The sequence below is a fragment of the Panthera onca genome, chromosome A1 (genome assembly GCF_046562875.1).
Source record: "Panthera onca isolate mPanOnc1 chromosome A1, mPanOnc1 haplotype 2, whole genome shotgun sequence".
NCBI classification, from domain to species: Eukaryota; Metazoa; Chordata; class Mammalia; order Carnivora; family Felidae; genus Panthera; species Panthera onca.
Window position 1 is genome coordinate 66,464,083 of NC_138339.1, and position 19,703 is coordinate 66,483,785.

General features: G+C 46.8%; 1 protein-coding gene across 19 annotated transcripts in view; it reads right to left on the bottom strand.

The window, feature by feature from the left end:
- FAM193B (family with sequence similarity 193 member B) overlaps positions 1-19,703 on the bottom strand; it is a 31,717-nt gene that overhangs the window by 6,178 nt on the left and 5,836 nt on the right. For 4 of the 19 annotated variants that reach the window (XM_060635160.2, XM_078447282.1, XM_060635165.2 and 1 more), the window contains 6 exons: positions 18,927-18,987; positions 10,879-11,121; positions 9,847-10,075; positions 8,223-8,610; positions 5,973-6,174; positions 4,813-5,052 (listed from right to left, as the gene is read on the bottom strand). In XM_060635160.2, the coding sequence (XP_060491143.2) occupies positions 4,813-5,052; positions 5,973-6,174; positions 8,223-8,610; positions 9,847-10,075; positions 10,879-10,992 (1,173 nt within the window). In that variant the 5' untranslated portion in view covers positions 10,993-11,121; positions 18,927-18,987. Of the gene's footprint in view, positions 1-4,812; positions 5,053-5,972; positions 6,175-8,222; positions 8,611-9,846; positions 10,076-10,878; positions 11,122-12,276; positions 12,409-12,583; positions 12,647-13,548; positions 13,629-18,926; positions 18,988-19,703 lie in introns of all 19 variants that reach the window. The other 15 variants (XM_060635153.3, XM_078447316.1, XM_060635154.3 and 12 more) reach the window with 11 other exon arrangements.

Below are 19,703 nucleotides of genomic sequence, written 5' to 3' on the forward strand. Positions count from 1 at the left end.
CCATGGTGCTCATGTGAGGAAGCAGCTCAGTCTGGAGCAGTGTTTCCAGCCATGTGCCCTGAAGTTTAAGGCCATGAGGATGGACAAAGGACTGGAAGGCCTTTCGAATCACTCCTCCCCTGCACCAGCCAACTTTTTCTGTTAGGAATGGAAGTTCTATGGAGGATTTCAAATCTGAAAACGAGTTAGAGGGAGCGATGTGGGACCACGTACGGCTTGGTAGTGAGAGGAGGACAGAGCACAGAACACTAACTTTCTGTTACATGCCATGAGCCTGACCCTTCCTGCATGTCATCTCGTTTCACCCTCACAATGGCCCCTGGCAAACATTATCCTCAATTTGCAGATGAGGACATGTGACTTTGGAACGAATAAGGAACTGGCCCAAGGTTACATAGCTAGAAAGTGGCAGAGTTGGGACAGCACATCCAGGTGTGATCTGCAGTTCCTATGGCTTTCAATCCTGTTTGACAATCACTTCTTGACCATCAACTAGGAGGCACTGGGCTGGGCTCTGGGCAATTTTACTATGCATGAGAATTCTGCTGAGGGAGGCAGACATGCAAACAGGCTGTTTAATGCTGAGTAACAGGGAAGAAAGTACTATCGATACTCTGGGAACCCAGACTAGGCCATCAGAGGTGCTTCCCACAGAGGAGGCAGTATCTCCCTGGGCACTGGAGGGTGACTGGGATCGTCCTGGGCAGAGACTAGCACTTTCTAGGCAGGAGGAGGAGCAAGTGTAAAGACTGGGAAATGGGCACACACAATCTTTAGAGAATGCAAACATTCATAGGGAGAGCCGGAGCCCCAATTTCTTTTAGGAGAGTGGTAGGGAGTGGTGGGCAGGAAGGCCAGAGGGGAGAGACTGAGAAAGAAAGCTGGCAAGCTAAGCAAGGACTGGATCCTGAAGAGCCCTGCAGGCCATGCTCAAGTCTGGGTTTGATCCCGAGGGCAATGTTCGGCCATTGAAGGCTTTTTAAGTAGTAGTAGTACGGTGGAGAGAGAAGTGGATGGTCTGAGCTATTTGGGAGGTAGTGTGGCTGGGATTTGGTGGCAGGTGGGGAGAGAATGAGAGGAGTTACAAGAACGACACTGACAACCACTGGTGCTGCTGCAGCAGCTTCCCTGACCACACATTTTGTCGAACCTTTCTGTGCATCACTCCATTTCATTCTCGCAACCATCTGAGTTAGGTTCTACTGTTATTCTCATTTTGTGGATGAAGAAACTGAGGCTTAGAGGTGAAGTGATTTGCCCAAGGTCATCCAGCAAGTGTGGCAGAGCCAGGTTCCAAACTGAGGTCCGATTCCAAGGCCCGCTGCTCTCAATCACCATGATGCGTTCCTCCCAGAATGGCATCCTGGGTTCTGGTTCAGGCAACTGGGTAGATGGTGGTGGTGCCATTAACTAGACAGACAACGAAGAAGTAAAAGCAGGCCTCTTTGGAGAAAGATAACAAGCTCAGTTTTGGATGTGCTCAGTTTGAGTACTGGTATGACATTTGTGAGGAGGTGCCCAGTAGCAGCAGATATCAGTGTGAAGGGCACGGAGGAAACAGGTGGACATAACGAACCAGGAACAACACTATCTAGATGGCTTCTCTTTCTCAGAAAGATATCCTTTAGGGGGAGGGTCAGAGAGAGGAAGAGGAGTCCACAAAGGAGACAGAAGAGAGATCAGAGAAGGTCAGAAATCTGGAGAACACGGCATTCCCATTGTCCTTTCCCTGTCCCCGCCTGGCTGAAGACAGGGCCAAAGAAAGCAATATTTGAAAAGGACAACCAATACAAAATGTGAGATGCTGCCTAGCTGACAAAGAAGGTGGGCCAGGAGAGTGTGATTTGGCAACAAAGTTGTCACTGGTGGCTTGGAGGGGGGTGGCGGGGGATAGTTTGTGAAGATAGTGCAAAGACAGTGAATGCAGGTAACATTTTTCAAGAAATTTGCCAGGAAAGAGAAAGAGGTGAGGTGGGTGAGAGAGAGAGAGAGAGACAGAAGGGGGGGGGGGGGGAGGGGAGGGAGGGAGGGAGGCTGTACCCTCAAGGCACAATTTGCTTTCAAAAGAGAGAGTACTGGGCATAGTGAAACACTGGGAGACAGCCCAGAGGAGAGGCCAAAGCCAGAGCAGGAAGCTGAAGTTAGACTGAGGAGGCAGAAAAGGACTGTAAGGCCTTAGGCAGGAGAAGGAGTAAACTATTCCCTCATGACAACAAGTCTGCAGGTGGAGTGGTAAGATGCTGAGAGAGTGCCTGTCTGCTGGCTTTTTTCCCTTGCTGAAACAGGAAGTGAGGTCATCTAACAAAAAAGAAAGGCTGGGTGGGGAAAGCCTGGAGGTTTGAGAAGAATCTGGAGGTCTGACAAAGAAGCTGTGGTAGACAGAAATGATGAAGAGCGTAGATCAGGGAGCTATGCCTGTTGGGCAATGTGAGGGCTCAAGCAAGCAGGAGACCAAGGGGCTTTGGTGCCATAGACAGATCTGATCTAGAGCTTTCCTTGAATTACAAAAGGGGAGAGGCAGGTAGGGGTCAAACCCAGGGCTGCGATTTTTCTGAGTGGGTGTAATGGAAGGGCAACAGGGCAAGGAATTGAGAGTATTGGTAAGACAGTGAGTCAATGATGGTCAGGGGATCTCTATGGCCTGGGTAGTGGAGGAAGGGGCAGGTGACAGCCTTTAATGGACGAATAGGAGTGGCTGAAAGGTTGTAGATGACCGAGCCAGGGTCAGTTTCAAAGGAGTAGGGGTTAGTACATGAGGGACAGACAGTCATGGGTCTGCAAATAATATAAGTGAGCAGAAAGACACTTAGCTTTATTGGTCTCCTGAGGTGGGAGAGAATGAGCAGTTTCCACTGGACGGCTCCCAGGGGAAGCTGTGTTTGTGATGGACAGCCAGACTGTGGTTAAGTCTGAGGGAGAGGAAGGACACTGGAGAGGAGGCTGATGTATAAACAGATAATGACCATGACTCCCTATCACATGACCTTGCAACTGCCTGGTGCTATGTTGTATTCTGGCCTCTAGACTGGGCTGGGCAGACAGTAGCTGTGCAGCAAGTTTCCGAATGAGTGAATAGAGGGTGATAAATGGCAGCTAAGGGAGACATGCAAGGTAGAGTGGCAGTACAGTAGCAGGAGTTACCTGAAGTCTGAGCTTGGAAGGAAGTTGTTGGAAGGAAAAGGAGGGGAGAAAAGAAACTGTTACTGGCGTTACCAGCAAAGGGGTAGGGATGTATGAGCACAGATTTACGGAAAGCACGCAGGCCTACGAACTTCAAGGTGTGCTCGCTGGGACCTAACTGGAAACCACTGCCTTAAGCAGCTAGGGAAGGCTAAAGAGACTGCTGTTGCCCACTAGACACTTCTGGCCAGGCAACACTGGATGGGAGAAAGAAAGTGCTGACCATTTTCTGAAGGCAGCAGTGGAACCTCTTGGCTCACTACTTCAGGCTGCAGGGAAAGGGTCCTGGTTTGTCCTTTGGGCTGGAAAAAGATGTAGAACTGCTGCTTTCCAGAGCACCAGGGCCGTTTGACCACCCAGGACCTGGAGCAAGCTGGTTGTCAAACCCAACTCTTCGGCTGCTGGGCTCCCGTGTGGCACTGTGCAGACACAGCTGGGGGTGGGCAGGTGAAGAGGTAATGAGGCAGCAGGGGATGGGCCGTCAAGCCCTGGGGCTCGCCTGGGAGCAGGGCTGCCCAGAAATAGCTCACTGGGTTCTCTCCTCAGCCCTCTGAGGAGCTCACCCAGCCCATGGCTGGGTCCTTCCCATGGCTTCAATTACACCTCCAAGCTGGAAACTCCCAGTCCCACACCTCCATCTCCACTTGGAGGTGGCGATTCTCCTGAGAATCTCCCAAGTCAACGTGCCCCAACTGAATTTCCTGTCTTCTGCCAATCTCATCCTCATTCAGTGAATGGAGGGCACACCATCCTGTCAGTCATCCAAGCAAACACCCGGGAGAAATCCTGACTCCTTCATCTCTGTTCTACAATCAGATTACCAAAGCTGGTCATGTCTGTTTCCCGTGCTCCAGCCCCAGCATCATTCGGCTCTCCCCTGGCCCTCGATATTCCTTCCTGGAGTGTCAACCCTCCAGGCTACCTTCCATATTGCCACACAGTCACAGTGGAATACAGATCTGACCTAGCGCATCCTTTGATAAAAGTCCTGCAGGGACTCCCCTCAGCTATAGGATCAAGTCAAAGCTCTTTAGCAGGGCCTATGAGGCCCTTTCTCACCTCTACTAGCTGTCCTGCCTCTGCTCTATTCGAGCTCTGGTTACACCAAACTGCTGTGGATGTGCTATGCCTGCTGCCAGAACTCTCCCAAGGAATCTGAACTCACTCCCTACAACTCAGCTTTCAAGTCAGCCTCTTGGTAAGCCATTTCCAGCGTGCCCAGGCAAGATGGGGGGAGGGGGTTCCCTTATCCCAGTGCTTGACACATGCTAATGTGCTAGTCCAGTTTTGTGTCAGTCTCTCCACTGGACCGAGCTTCTCCAGGGAGAGAACTTAACTGCATCATGCTCTGGCTCCCAGTATTTGTAGAAGTGTTTGCTGAATGAATACATGACTGACTGACTGAAGGAATCCAGCAGTTTCTGAGGCCAGGACTCGTCTTTTCTCCAATCATTGGCCCCAGGCTCCCTGACCCTTATGCCTCCCAAACTCATACAGACCTTCCCATAGCAGTGAGCTGTGCTAAGGCTTCTGGCAGCCAGCACTGTTCGTGCCCCTGAAGTCTTGGGGGATTGGTGCAAGGGATTCCTTAGGGAGGAGAGGTGGTACAGCTAGGCTCCCCCCCACACCCACCTTCTTTTTCAGCTTGTGCCGGGCCCGCTTGGCGGCCCTGGCGCTGTTGGGGACTTTGGGCTCCGTGCTGTTGATGAATTCCAGCAGCTCATCCACATCTCGGTGGTCCACGGCGGGCTCCCCAGGGATCCCGCCCAGGGTGCCCCCCTTCACGGGCAGCTCCTCTTTCCGCCTGGTCAGCCTCGAGCGGAGCTTCTCTCGGATCTCTGTATAATTCCGACTCGTCGGGGCAGCGGGTGGCTGGGGGAGGGGGAGGTGCTGACGTTACACACCCTGGGCCCGGGAAGCCCGGAGCACTCCCACCCGCTGGCACCGAACATGTGGTGAGAAGCGAGACAACTGTTCTTTCTACCACAGCCACAAAGGCCAAGTGGCTTCAGCCTCGGCCAGGCCCAGAGCTAAGGCAGCGGTGGGCGGAGGGAGTGGGAGGTATGCAACAGCATTGTGAGCCCACTGACTTGGGAGCCAGGAAAGCAGGTTTGAGCCCGGGCTTTGTCACTCGGAAGCTGTATGACCTTGGGCAGGTCACTTAGTCTTTGTGTGCCTCGATTTTGTCATCTTTGAAATGAGAATAATAACCCCTAGCTCAAAAGTGACTAACAATGTGATTACTTTCATTTCTTCTGTCCTCAACTGCTCTCCCCTAGCTGGCGGCCCTTTGCTCTGCACTTTCAGACTTCTGAACTGTTTTCGCTCTCTGTACAGACAGCACGTACTCTGCCCTGAACCTTCTTCCTGGTGCCGCCTGCACTTACGGCCTGTCCCTCGCAGTCTCTCACACTTGGAGGACTGAGAGCCTTTGCTTCCACTCTGCCTTCATCACGCACAAGTGTGGTTCACTTCTCTGTGATTACACACATATACATACTCATCAGAAACATAGCTTTCTCTCTACCATTTCCTTTCCTTTTTGCCTACGGAAAAGAAGTCAATCTTAAGGAGAAACCAGGAAAAGAGCAAAGGGAGCAAAGTGTTGAAAAATCCCTACCTCACAAATGTGCTGTAAGGGTTAAGTGAGTGGACACAGGCTGCGAGAACTCAGAAGGTTCCAGTGTGGTTATAATCCCCCTGAGCAAGGGGAAATCTGGGGAGAGTAGGGTGCTCCTTTGGCTCACCTTAACTGGCCCTCAGCCCTCTCTGGCCTGGGCAGGCTCACTCACCGCATTGTGGCCGAAGAACTCACAGTAGCAGCAGTCACAGAACTTTCCATCTCTCTGGTGAGTGGAGGATGAGGTGCAGGAGCTGCGCTCTGAGCTGCTGTCCTCTTCCTCACCCAGGCCCTCATCTGCCTCGCAGGGCTGGGGGAGCTGGCAGGCCAGGCCACTGTGTGTAAACTTGTGCCCTTTACACCCAGGGTCTCTGCTGATGGGGGAGAAAGATAAGCCCACAGATGAGGGAGGGCATGGCAGGAGCAGGCTGCAGCAGGAGCCCGGGGAAGCATTCTCACCATTGCCATCCCAACTACCCTTCATGTGCCTCATCCCACAAAGGCCGAAGCAGTCAGATTGTTATCAGTGCCTCTCACAAAAACAGGGCCATCACCTTGTGGGCTGTGGGCTGATGGCTCTCCTGAAGCATCCAAAGGAGGTCAACAGGGTCAATTTCCTTTTACCCTTTAGGTCCTTAGCCCAAATCTGCACCAGTGGGTGGAGCTGTCTTAGCTGTGGGGCCTTAAATCTGGGAAAGTCAATGTGCCTTGTGGGCCAGACTCTAAGAGCTACTGTACTGTTTGGGACAGGTACTATATTTAGCATATTCTAAGCATCTCCCAGGTCCTGCAAAATAGATGTTGCACTGGAGATAACTTGCAGTGGAGGTAACTAAGGTAGGTAACTAAGGGTCAGAGTGCTTCACTGCTTTGCCCAAGGAGAGGCTAGGGCTCAGCCTGTGCCTGCCTGTGTGCAAAGCTCATGCTCTCCCACTGTACTGCTCTGTCTCTGGACTTCAGGAAAAACTGGGGGCATCACATAACATAGACTATTTTTCCAGGATAAGAAAAAGACACTGGCCCACAAAGTCCCAAAACTGGAGCCAGAAGAATAAGAGCCCTGCCCTGGCCATCAGAAGCTGGAATGCCCTAGGGCTGGGGACATGGGGTGAGGCTGGGATGGTGGGAGCCAGGAGAAAGGGCAGGGCAAGGAGCAGTGAGAAGGCTTGGCTCCCAGGGCAGTCTGTTGTGCAAGGGGTAGAAAAGGAGGGGCAGGAACCATTATCAGTGGTGCTCAGAGAAGCTTAATCCAAAATGACCATTCTTCACCTACATTAGCAAAATTAAAATAACCCATGCTCCTGAGAATATGAAGAAGCTAGCACCCTAATACTGGTGGTTACATAAATTTGGAGAGACTTTTGGAAAGAAATTTTTCAGTATGTATTAGGAACCCTTCTCAAAAAAGACCTTCTGACATCTTTTAAACGGAGAACTTTTTTCATTCTGAGGGACCTTTTCCAAGGAGAAAACCCCAAAAGAGGGAAACAGCTTTAGGCAAAGACATCTTTAGAGACATTATTTACAATGTTAAAATACCGGAATGATTTAAATCATTAGCAACTAGAGAACAGGGAAGTGCACTATGGAGAATATTCTCCACCCTTCAGCTGAGACCCGGAAGACCACATAGGAAGCACACAATGAATGCTATGTGAAAGAGGACAACAACTGTATAGACACCACCAACACTGTGTGGGTAAGACCCGTAGGGAAAACTGCTAAAAGTGGTGGCATTGGGGTGGTGGGATTTTAGAATGAGAAAATTCAAATGCATACTAAACACAGCTCTGATTTCTAATACAAAAATACGTACCTTTCTCCTCCACAAATAATTTTATCTTTCACATACAAGTTAATATAAACTTCTTCAGTACTTAGAATTACTTTAGGGAATCCTTAAGGCCATAATTCCTGACTCAAACACAGATTTGGGTACAAGAATGTTTATTACAGCCTTGTTTTTAATGGTTAAAAACTAGAAATACCCAAATGTCCAGGAATAGGGGAATGATAAAATAATTTATGAATTATGCTACTGCTATGCAAGAAGACATTTTGAGACCACTGGAAAGTTTTCTGAAGAATTTTAACTGGGGAAATGATCTATAATGTTAAAAAAAAAATAACTACACAAAAATATATAAACAGAGACCTAATTTATATACAGAGACATCAGGAAGAAAATATACCAGTGTTAGAGGTTTATCTTTAGGTTTCGAGGAAATTTTTTCTTCGTTAGACACCCTGAACTTTTCCAAGTTTTTAAAAGACAACAGTTACTTCTTTTAGGATTGTAAAAATGATACAAAAGACATAGAATCTATCGTTCAATTTCTACCCCAAAGGTATGCTCTGTGAAGTCTCTCAGAACTCAAAGTCGAAGTTAGCAGGGAGTATACCCTTTGTGCCACTCACTTACCTGTGAGTGCTAGGGAGCTGCTGAGAGCTGGGAGGTGGGAGGAGAGTCCCGCTGCAGTGCCCGCCGCAGTGCCCACTACAGGGGTGGCTGCACCCTGAGAATGGTGGAGGCATCTTCAGGAGCGGCATGCTGGTGGAGGGCAGGTGGGGAGTCTGACATGCCCCTGGGGTGTGTGGGGCGGCAGCAGCGGCAACAGGGCATTCTGAAGCTTGGGCAGGGAAAGGCGCTGCCAGGGTAGCAGGTGGCAGGTGTGGATGGGGTGGTGAGCCAAAGGACCCGGGGTGAGATGGGATCGGCGACGCGGGCTGGGGGTGGTGGCCAGTGGGGCTGTTAGGTGGAGCAGTGAGGTCTGAGTGCCGGTGGTGCTCCGAGAGAGAGAAAACCTCACCTGTGGACGGATGGGGAAGAAAGGGGTCAGAGTGAGAGCCAAGACCCTGGGAAGGAAAGCCCAAGGGCTCACTGCTACAACATCCTGCTTACTATGACCAGAGGGAACCTGTCTGGGGATAGCCTCTCAGCACAGTGGACCCTGTGAGCTTTTGGGAAAGTCTAACAGTGCCTCGGACTGGAGAGTTTTTCCTTGCAGGCAGCAACTTGGATAGACAGGGTCAAGGAGCCCAGACCTGAGAGAGAAGGCACCAGGAATGCCCGCCCCACAGAAGGCCCCAGCACCTCTGCTGTGGCACAAACGGGGAATATGTGTTCTGTCTCTTGGGGCCTCTCTAGGATTGCTTGTTCATAGGTATTCCTCAGGCCCAGGGAAGGGTCCACAGAAGCCAGTGGAGCAGCAGGCCAAAGCTCTGCCTCTGGGCCATGAGGACTGAGGCAGCCAGGGTGTACCAGACTCTCAGGTGGCTCTAGATTTCAGAGAAGTGGGAAAAGGCTTTGAGGATTCACTTTCACTTATGCATTAAAATAAGTGGAATTCTACTCATCTCTCACAATTCTGGGAGGAGCACCCCTCTAGAGAACTCAGGCCCTTAATTTAGTTATTATTATCTTTTATGTTAATTCCAGTATAATTAACATATGGTGTTACACCAGTTTCAGGCCCTCAATTTAGTAGCAGACAATAATTAGTATTTATATCATACCTCAATAACCCAAGACCTTTTCTTTGGGTCTCTAAGGGTTATCTCAGGATCTAAAGAAGGCTTATATATCTGTGAAGTTGGCTAATAATCCTGGCAGCTTGCACCAACTTCTTGTCGATAGAAGTGCAGTGCTTTTATATCTGTTCTTTAGGTGGAGAAAAAGAGGTCTGGGAAGACAAAAGCACTCAGGACCTCTGTGCTGCTGCAGGGGTCAGGTATTAGGTGACTGTAGTCCTAATTCCCTAAGGATACTCCCAGACTCCACTTTCTGTTCAGCCAGTGTTCACCATGCCCCCTCCTGAATCTGATGGGAAAGCTATTACAGCCAACAACAGTTATTTTTCAACTTCAGGGTTGTGGGGAAAGGGGTGCCACGGAGACAGTCAAGGGCTAGGTACCCCCTGCTTCCATTAGAACAGCTCCTTTTACTTATTTTAATAACTGGCCTCCTGATTTGTTTAATAAAGTGGATAGGAAAATAGCTCTCTACATTTATGTGGCCTGGCTCTCTCCCGAGCTCGGAGACTCACCAGGGATGGTAGGAGGACTCCCGAGTGAGCTACCCGGCACGGCCCCACTGGAGTGCGGAGAGTTCCAGAGGCCCGAGAGCTTATGTGCTGACAGGAAGGAGCTGGGATCCCAGTCCCCTGAGTTCCCATGGCAGGAGGAGGAGGACGAGGACGATGAAGAGGAGGACGAAGAGGAATGAGAGTCACCCCCACAAGACTGTGATTTGCAGGATGTGTGTGACAAGGAGATCTGGAGAAGGGGGAAGAAAAAAGCTCATGGTAAAACAGCAAACATCAGAGCTGACCCTCTGTGGCCTTAGCTTACTCAGGAGCACCTCCTCCTCCAGGTCCTGTGCCATGGTCAAAGTACAAGTCCCACAACCCCAGGTGAAAGGGCCAACGTGGATCAGGCCTTTGTTGGGAGAGGCCGAGGTGCTCCCGATAAAGTGAAGTGTGTGGATACTGGTGACAGAGACTCTGGTAGGGATACAGACTGCCTGTCAACTGTGGGCCTTTGGGGAGTCCTGATAGCTGCCAAGGAAAGGAAGGGACTTTAAGTCAAAAGTCCTGAAACGGACATGACCCTGGGGAAAAGAAAGGGGCTGGAGGGGAATGAATGAGAAATGAGGCAAGTCTGACTGCTGTGATTCAGGAGATGCCAGTTAGATGCCTCTTGGGCATCTTGGAGGCCTTCTAACTGAGGCACATGGTAGATCCTCAAACCAGCCTTTGCTCTCTGTATCATACTGGTTGGCTTTCAAGCTGCCACAGAGCTGAAGGCAGCACAGTGACATGGAAGGGGCAGGATCTCCATCGACCAGTACCTACAAGCTGGCCCTCACACTGCAGAGACCCTCCTCAGGGGCAAGGGGGCTCCCTGAAGCCTCTCTGTTCTTGCCCCAATTGTGAACCCAACCCGCAGCCCCTAAGTGCTCGGGCGCAGGGTCTGCTGGAGAGCACCTGAGAGAACAGGGAAGGAACAGCTTAACAGCCTGATCTCTCTGGGCAGGCAGCCCTCCTGCATTCAGGGACCCCTCCTCAGCTGTTACCTACCGCCACTGCATGTTCTCGACCTGTCTGCCTTTCATCTTCCTCCATGCTCTTTCGGCAACTCTGGCAGACCCATAGAGGCATCTCGCCTAGGAGATTCTTGACGAGCTTTGGCATGAAGTCAGGGGGCAGCTTCTCACCCTGCAACACCAGTCCATTTTGGGAAGGGCCTTCTTCCCAGCCTTTGCGTTCCCGATGACATAGTAGGCAGCAAGTCTGCACAGACTGGGTGGATGTGGGGGGAACCTGTCCAATAGACAGAAACAGGGTTTCCCAGGAGGGGAAAGGTTTTGCTTAGAAATAATATCAACAAAACTAATACCTTCACTTATTATGTGCCAGGCACTGGGTTAGGCACTTTATTAGGCACTACATAATTTTAGTCCTAGTGATAGCTCTGCAGACTAGGTGTTATTTCCATTTTTTTTTTTTTTTTAAAGACGAAGAAACAATTTCAAGAAGTTAAGTAAGTTGCTCAAGGTCTTAGAGCCAGTGAATGGCTGAATTAGGAGTTGAGTCCCAGTGAGGTTGACTTCAAAGCTCATGCTCCAATGCCCTGATGTCTCCAAATCTTGAAGATTAAAGGAAGGTCCTCTTCCTTCTCTGGTATGTCTGGGAGAGCCCGCCATTCTTAGGCTGTCTGTGTAGTCCATAGACCAATTCCCATCTGGGGGTGGGGGATGCTCTCAGTTAATGCTGAGTTTGGGAGAATGTCAGGGTTTCCTGAAAGCTGCACAATTCCATTAGGATCACAGCAGAATTTCGGAGGCGGGGTTTTGCACAGCTAGTCAGAAAGCATTAATTCAATAAAAAACTGAGTTGGAGAAAGGGTAAGGCAGACCCTGGCGTTCTGAGAGGTAGTGAGGTATGGTGAAAAGAATCTGGGCTTTGTGGGTCAGACTGACACACATTCTAATGCCTCCCTCCTAGCACACATTAGCTGGGTGACCTTGAGCAAGTTATTCAACTTCCCGAGCTCCGATTTCCTACCTACCTTGCAGAGTTGTTGTGAGACTCAGTGTATAAACAGGGAAAGTGCCTAGCCCTGTGCATGCTCAAAGCATAGACCCAATATACAGTAATTATTATTTGGACTTTCTTTTTTCCTTCTAGGACAAATGACATAGAAATAGAAGTCTATAGGTTTTATGTCACATTGAGGGGTATGATTGGGAACCCGACTGCATTTAATGACCCCAATTAATGGCTTTCCTATATCCTGCAACTTTGGAAGGCAGCTTTGCTCACCACTATACCAATGCCACTGCTTCCAGGGCTATTCTGCAACTTTGTAGAACCCTCTCTCTCTGACACTTCGTCATGTCACTTTCTTTGGCCAATGGGATGTTAGCAAATTTGCTGCCAGCATAAGCTTAAAGGTATGTATGCATTTCTACTTGCTTCTTTGCATGGCTGGGCTTGCTCGCTCTTGCACCTCTGCCTCCCATGAGAGCATGACTGGGCTAGCTGCTGGAGGGATGTTGAGAGACACGTGGAGAAATCTGAGTCTTCCTCGCTGACTGGCCAGTGGATCTGATAACATGAGTGAGCCCAGCTGAGATCAGTCAAGTCAACCCAATTGGCAGAAATACCCAGTCAACCCAGAGACTCATGAGAAATAATAAATGGTGTTGTTTTAAGCCACTAAGTTTTGGGGTGGTTTATTACATGCAATAGTTATATTAACTGATATACCTTCCAAACTTACCCACCACTAGGTAACAGGTGTTTGCAGAGGCCTAAGCAAAGGAATAAGGGTATCATCCTCATCCTACCAAGAAAATAAATGCCATCATCTTTCTCGAATAAAATCACTTTCTCACAATAAATTGGCATCAGGGTATCCTTAAACCTGTAATGTTACAATTACACTGACCTGGGTCTCTGGCTTCTAGGAGGAAAAAAAAAAAAGGAACCAAATAGTAGTACCAGAAGCATAATGAAACATTTGGGGCAGTACAAAGACCTTCAAAAAGAGTACCAGAGAAAGAGAAATCTTGTATGTGGAACTCATGTGAGATACTACCTAAAAGGTTTCTGTCAAAGGAACATTTCAGTGGACAAGGCAACTGCTTAACTGTACCTGCATAAGGATATAGCTTCTAACCCACTGGTGGTGAGCATCTTATGGAAAGGGTGGGAGTCTGATGGAGGAGGATGGTATTCTGAGAAGTTAAGGCAAAGGAGGCCTTTCTGAGAAGTATCCCCAGGCAAATTTTCTTAGCTATCTATAAGGTGCCATAGTAACTCCAGAGGGAGGTGAGGTCAACACCCAAGTCCCTTTTCCTGTACTGATGGTGACCATCCATATTCTTATGGAAAACACCAGGACATGTCATTTTACTACAACAGAGTTTCATTTCATTTGGGTATTAGGTTCTAAAGTTACTACATAAGAGGAAAATCTATGGGTAAAATTATTCTGAAATTCTTTGTATGCATTGTGAAGTATAGTATATATAGTTCTGGCACAACCAAGAATTCAAATGTATAACATATATGGGCAATGTTCAATAAACGTTTTTTTTCCTTTTAAAAGCAAATACAGAATTTTTATAAGTTAAACACGTGATCAGTGTGACTATACTTAGTGCCAAAGTACTTGTGGGAGGCACTGGGTGTAGTGGAAATGACACTGGTTTTTGGCACTAATCTTGGGCCTCTAGCACTTACCAGCTGTATGATGTTGGGCAAGTCCTACTCTCTGTTTCTTCATCTGTAAAACGGGATTAAGTCCTAACTTGTAGGATTGGCTGTGAATATTAAATGGACAAAGCACCATGCTCACTTTGGCAGCACATATACTAAAATGGACAAAGCACCTACTCCAGTGCCAGGCCCATAATACGTTGCTCAACATATGGTACTAATTATGAACATGATGGGAGTGATGGGAAACATTTAAAATCAGGCCTAAGCTTGAAAAATACAGAAAATATGTCACTCTACTTTTTAATACAAGCATCTCTAATGTGTAGTGAATTTAAGGTGACTTTTAGACATCTTAATCTCTGCCCTCTACCCCATGAAGTCATTCTTTAAGTTCCCCAAATACTTTCTATACTCTCCTACCTCTACCTTGTGCCTTTGCTAAAGGGGATCTTCTGTTTTAAATCCCCTTCCTTCCCAAGTTTATCAATAAGTAGTTGGGCAGGGCTTAAATCCAACTTCATCCAGGCTTTCCCAGAGGGTTCCTGTCGTAATTTACCTCTCCTCTCCATATCTCCACAGCACATTATGCCTTGGTTACAGCATCTGTGCCTTCCACTTAACTTATTTACCTGCATTTTCTGTCCCTTCTACTAGAATGTGCTCCTAGAAGGCAAGCATCAGGTATGATTCTTGTCTGGATCTCTTACAATGTACCAGAGGGCATAGGATCAGCTGGGCACATAGTGGCTAACTCAAATTTATTAGATGTCACTATGGCAATACAGCTTAGTGAGACATTGCTTGAAATTCTGAAATTATTGCTTCTCACAGAGAAAGGCCATCCCCCTACCCTGGACCTTCATCTGAATGGTTCCAATCTCAAGCATGCAAGAGTGAAAGATCACATTCCTTGGGGATTACAATCAGATGGCCTCATTTATGGAATAATGTGGCTCTCCCTAGAGCCAAACTGGTCCGCATTATAAATGAGATTAGCCATCAATGGAAGTGAACTTACAGGACAGGCTGTCTTTCCAGTTAAAGAAAAGAAAACACAGGGCATAGAAAGTTAATTAGGTCCTAACTGAAGCAGGAATGATACCACCTACATTGCATAAGGTTGTCTAGATTAAGTGACATTAGAGATGCAAAGCTTATTAGCTCAAAGGAGCCATACAGTAGACACTCAATCTATCATCACCTAGGCCTTCTGGCTGTTCTGTTCTTAATAAATCTACATTGGAAACCAGTTATCCACTGTCATGAGCTTGGTATACTTTTCTTCTTTCTGGCCTGGCAATTCTTGGGGCTATCTCCAAAGCTGTCTTAATCCTAAATCTTAGTGCCTGCCCCTGAATACGATGCATGGTGGAACCTGGGGACTTTTTTCTCTGACATTTTCATCTCTACTGCCAGAGGGTGGTGAAAATCCCAAGTCCTAGAGATGTTATATTCAGTCAGTACTACCACTGTTCCTGCAAATTTTTGCTTTGCTATAGAAAAGCTCTTGGTTCAGAATTCTCTTTGACTGCAATGTCCTGCCATTTTTCAAATTCCCGTCAATCATGACCCCTTATGTCCTGAAGTCAACTCAGGCTTTTAAAGTAGCTGTTCTCAAGCTGCATTTTTTACACCAGGCACAGTATCCCCACACAAGAACACGAACAATAAATGTTTATATAATGAATGAAACACCCAACCATTCTTCTTCATCATAATGGGTAGGGAACTGATCCTTAAACTCAGGAGCCCTGGACAATAATTATTCCTTCTTACTTCAGTTTAAATGTCGGAGCCTCTCCAGCTAAAGATCTGGAACTAGGAAAAAGATAGGGGAAGAGCTAGGAAAGGTTCTAGACTTGGGATCTGCTCAAAAAAGACTCCAAGATTAAATTCTGCTTCACTCTAGACAAAACCAGAATCTCTGGAGTGTGGGGTTACTCACACAAGGGTCCTGTTTTAGCATGCAAATTCCCAGAGCAGTCAAGGAGCCAGGTGAACCCTAGACTGTAGCCACTCCTTGCCCAGGGGGCAGGCATATGCAACCACTATATCTCTGCTCTCTCACCTGACCAGGTCCAAGACTTTTCTGTCTTGGCCTGAGAAACATTATGCTAGGGTATTCTAGATATTTCTGGATAAGAATAGTTAAAATCAAAGGAAAAGGAAGCCAATTTTTCTCATGGAACACCATTTTTACTTGAAGAATGACTGACAAACTCTGGTTACTCAGACTTGAAAAATGCCAGACATTTTCTCAAAAAATGAACAAAATGAACCCATCACTTCCAGGAAAACAACTTTTTACTTGTGGCCAATGACAAAATTCAAGCTTTCAGGCAAAATTCAGAATTTTGGAAATTTGGAAATTAGAATTTTGTATCCACCATCATGAAATCAAAAGCTTCCCAATCCTTAGACTTTTCTGGTGTAAATGGTGGTTATAGTGACAAATGTTATTTTTTGATACTGTAAAATGAAATGGGAAAACATTTGGAAGAGCTGCATAACTCAGTGAACCTATTTTCCAAATGAGCAAAGCATGATGTTTCAGAATCATGCATTGTTAAAAAAAATCCATTCAAAGTGCTAGATAAACCAACAGATTTTAATGTAATGAGTGCAAAGACTTCATTAAAATGGTCTCAGATTCCACACTGCAAAGAAGAATTATCAACAATCACCTGGAAAGGCTTTTAAAATACTCCTTCCTAGAGGCGCCTGGGTGGCTCAGTTGGCTGGGTACCTGACTTCAGCTCAGGTCATGATCTCCTAGATGATAAGTCCGAGCACCGCATCAGGCTCTGTGCTGACAGCTCAGAGCCTGCAGCCTGCTTCGGATTCTGTGTCTCCCTCTCTCTCTGCCCCTCCCCTGCTCATGCTCTGTCTTTCTCTCTCTCAGAAATAAATAAAGATTAAAAAAATTTTTTTAAAATACTCCTTCCTTTTCCAACAACATCTGTTTGAGGCTGGATTTTTAAAATATACTTCAAAAAAATGTACTGCAGCAGACAGAATACAGAAACACATATGAGCATCCAGCTTCTTTCTATTAAGCCAGACAAACAAATTTGTGAAAATGAAAATGAGACCAGTCTTCTATTATTTTTTTGGAAAATGTATTTTCCATTAAAAAATTATGTATGTTAACATGACAGGTTTAATATTGATATTCTTAAATGATTTAGTAACTAAATATTTTTAAACTTTCTCAGCTTTAATACTTATTTTGGTAAATATGAACAGATAAAACCAACAAAAGAAAGCTCTTTTGGGTCCTCAATAATTTTTAGGAGTATAAAAGGTCCCTAAGACCAAACACTTTGAAAACTGCTAATGTAAAGTCTCTAATGGTATGGTGCCTGTAACCCAGTGGGTGCACAGTAAGCAATAGCGATTATTAACAATGATACAGTTCATGGCATATCTGGATAGCTCTTTTGGGGCATAAATTTCCCACCTCATCTTTCTGTCCACAATTTGGGAATTGCTGGAGAATAACCCAGGTTACCAGGCGAGGCAGCTATCAAGGTCTGCTCTGAGGCTGGATCTAACAGCCAGCACTAAACCTGTTCTCATTTCTCTCATGGATTCCTTTTAATCCCAAGAGTTTGTGTATGTTTGTAGAGGATTCCCCCAAGACATATGCTCTATTTAACCAGTGGTCCTGCAATAGCTTCCAAATTCTATTCTGAAATGGCCCATTAGAGCATTCAACTCTCAAGGCACCCAACTCCAAGAGCCTCCCTGTCACTAAGGCAGAAGACAACAGTAGCAGCTAAAATTCCCTTCCAGAAGCAGAGAAAATTATTAATACCCAGCCTACCAAAAGTCACCAGCTCGGTTACTGCCACTTACTCTTCCATTCACCCACTCATTTCCTCCTTCAGTGAACATGCTCAGAGCCCATTCTCATTGTGCTAGGTACTGGGAAACATCGAATAACATAGAATTTCTGCCTTAAGAACACATGCTTAAACCAGGCAGGTTCATGCATGGGGACATCAATACTCCCAAACTCCCAGATGCCTCATATTCATTTTGGAGAATCAGGCAGGGACACAAATTAAAATAACACGCAATTAAAATTAATGTAACAAAATAATATACAAATTAAAACAACCAACCAACCAACCAACCTGGGCACTGGGCTTCTCTGCTTCATGTAAGCTTATTATGTGCCTTCTCATGTACCTATCCAATTTGAGTATCTCCTTCTTTTAGCTCCTTTTCCCACCTTGGTCTCTCTTTAATCTCCTGGCTTTCTGGTTGAGTTCACTACTGCAGCACTTTCTGGCCCCCGTGTTTCATGACTTGGCCCCAGCTGACCTCTCCATGCTTCATTTCCAAGCTTAACATCTGAGAATCTTAGGTTCTATTCGTACTGCTCCTCCAGCAAATACACTGTGCCCTGGAAACCTCAGCATCTCAGTTCCACTCCCCAGCAAATTTGTACTCATGCCCTAAGATCTTGGTCAAAGGTCAAGCTTTTGCTGGACCAGGCTGAGTAGAACTAATTCTTTTACTATAGTACCTATCACACTACACCATAGACATATTCTGTCTGTCTCAAACCCCTGGTGGAATGAGGACTCTTTGGGGGCAGGGAGTGCATCTTGGTCATTTAAGTGTGCCCGGGAACCCAGGCTTGGCTTGGACCTGACACATAGCAGGCATTCACTGAATAAATGAATAAATGCTTAAAAGCCCACCTGGCTCACATTTTAGTTGCTCTATACAAAGGACAGAGTCTAAAGACAAGCTGAACTAGCCACTTCCTGGATATGCTATGCTAAAAGGCCTATCTTTGTGACTCTGGGCTACTGATGAGAGGGCATCAGTGTGAAGAATCTCAGACCATTCTGAGGCTGGCAATCAGAGCTACATTTAATTCTTAACGAGGTGATATAAGTGCACCTCAGTGCCCTAGAGCTTTCACCCAAACTCCCACTCAGTCTGTTGTCTCAGTTCCTTCCTGGATGTACAGCTATTTCATATCAGCCAGTTTGTGGAGAATCTTCTCTGTACAAGCTCAGCCAAGGATAGGGTAACGAGTCTCTCTGACCCCAGTGGCCTTCCACCTGCCCAAGGCTAGCTCATCTGTTGAACCTGCTTTCTGGGTGCGGTCAGCCACAAGAAGGCCTAAACTGTTGCTTAATAACTTAGAACTTCAGGCAAATCATATAACCTACTCTGTCACCCGAGCATGGATTTCTCATGGGTGGAAGAGTATGAACTTTGGAGATAGACTGTTGTGAGTTCAAAACCCAGTTCTGCCATTTCAGTATTATCTTAATTACTCAATTTCTTTGAGCCTCAATTTCCTCATTTATGAAATGAGAATAAAACCATACTTCACAGAGTTGTGAGGACAGAAGGAAATAAATTATGTAAAGTACCTGGCCTGGGCCTGGCACACAGTAGGTGCTCAATACCCGTTAGTTTCTTTCCTCTTCTGTCCTGGAAGAAATGACAGGGAAACTTACTAAGTGAGACTTGCCCAATCCAAAGTTATTACTTGAAGCACAGGACAGAGGACTAGACAGGTGACCTTCAAGGCCCCTTTGAACCCCCCCATCCACGATCTCTGGCTACAACTTCCTAATAAGACCCTTCCATGTTTCAGGGTCCTTCTTACTATCTAGTTTCCCTATATCACTTTTCAGAGTAGATGGAAGAACCTATTCATTTCAGAATGGAGAGAGAACCACAAAAGTTGCTGGAGAGCTGAGAGCCTTGAGGAGGGACTATAAGGAGATGGCCTAGGACTGCAGCATGTTCATCCACCTATAGGTTGAAGGATGAGTGTGGGAGCAAGGGCACAGAACCAAAGGGTGTAAACAAAGGGCCCTTCCTGGGACACAAGACCTTCTCTCCTTAGTCCTTTTCTGTTCTGCACATCCTGCCAGGAAAAACCATTAACCACTCCTTTCCCCAATATCCATTCTTTCCCCAAATATATAAAGCACCACACCCTCACTGAGGTTGTTCCCCTCTGCCTCTTCTTTTTTAGGCACAGTTAGGGTGTTACTTCCTTCTAAGTCCACAGGCAGAATTAACTGCTTTGCTCTGGGATGCCCTAATGCTTTCTTACATACCTCTTGAATAGAGTTTATCGTACGTGTCCCAGTTTTTGAGAGATCTGTCTTCTCCACAACACTGAGAACACTGAGGGC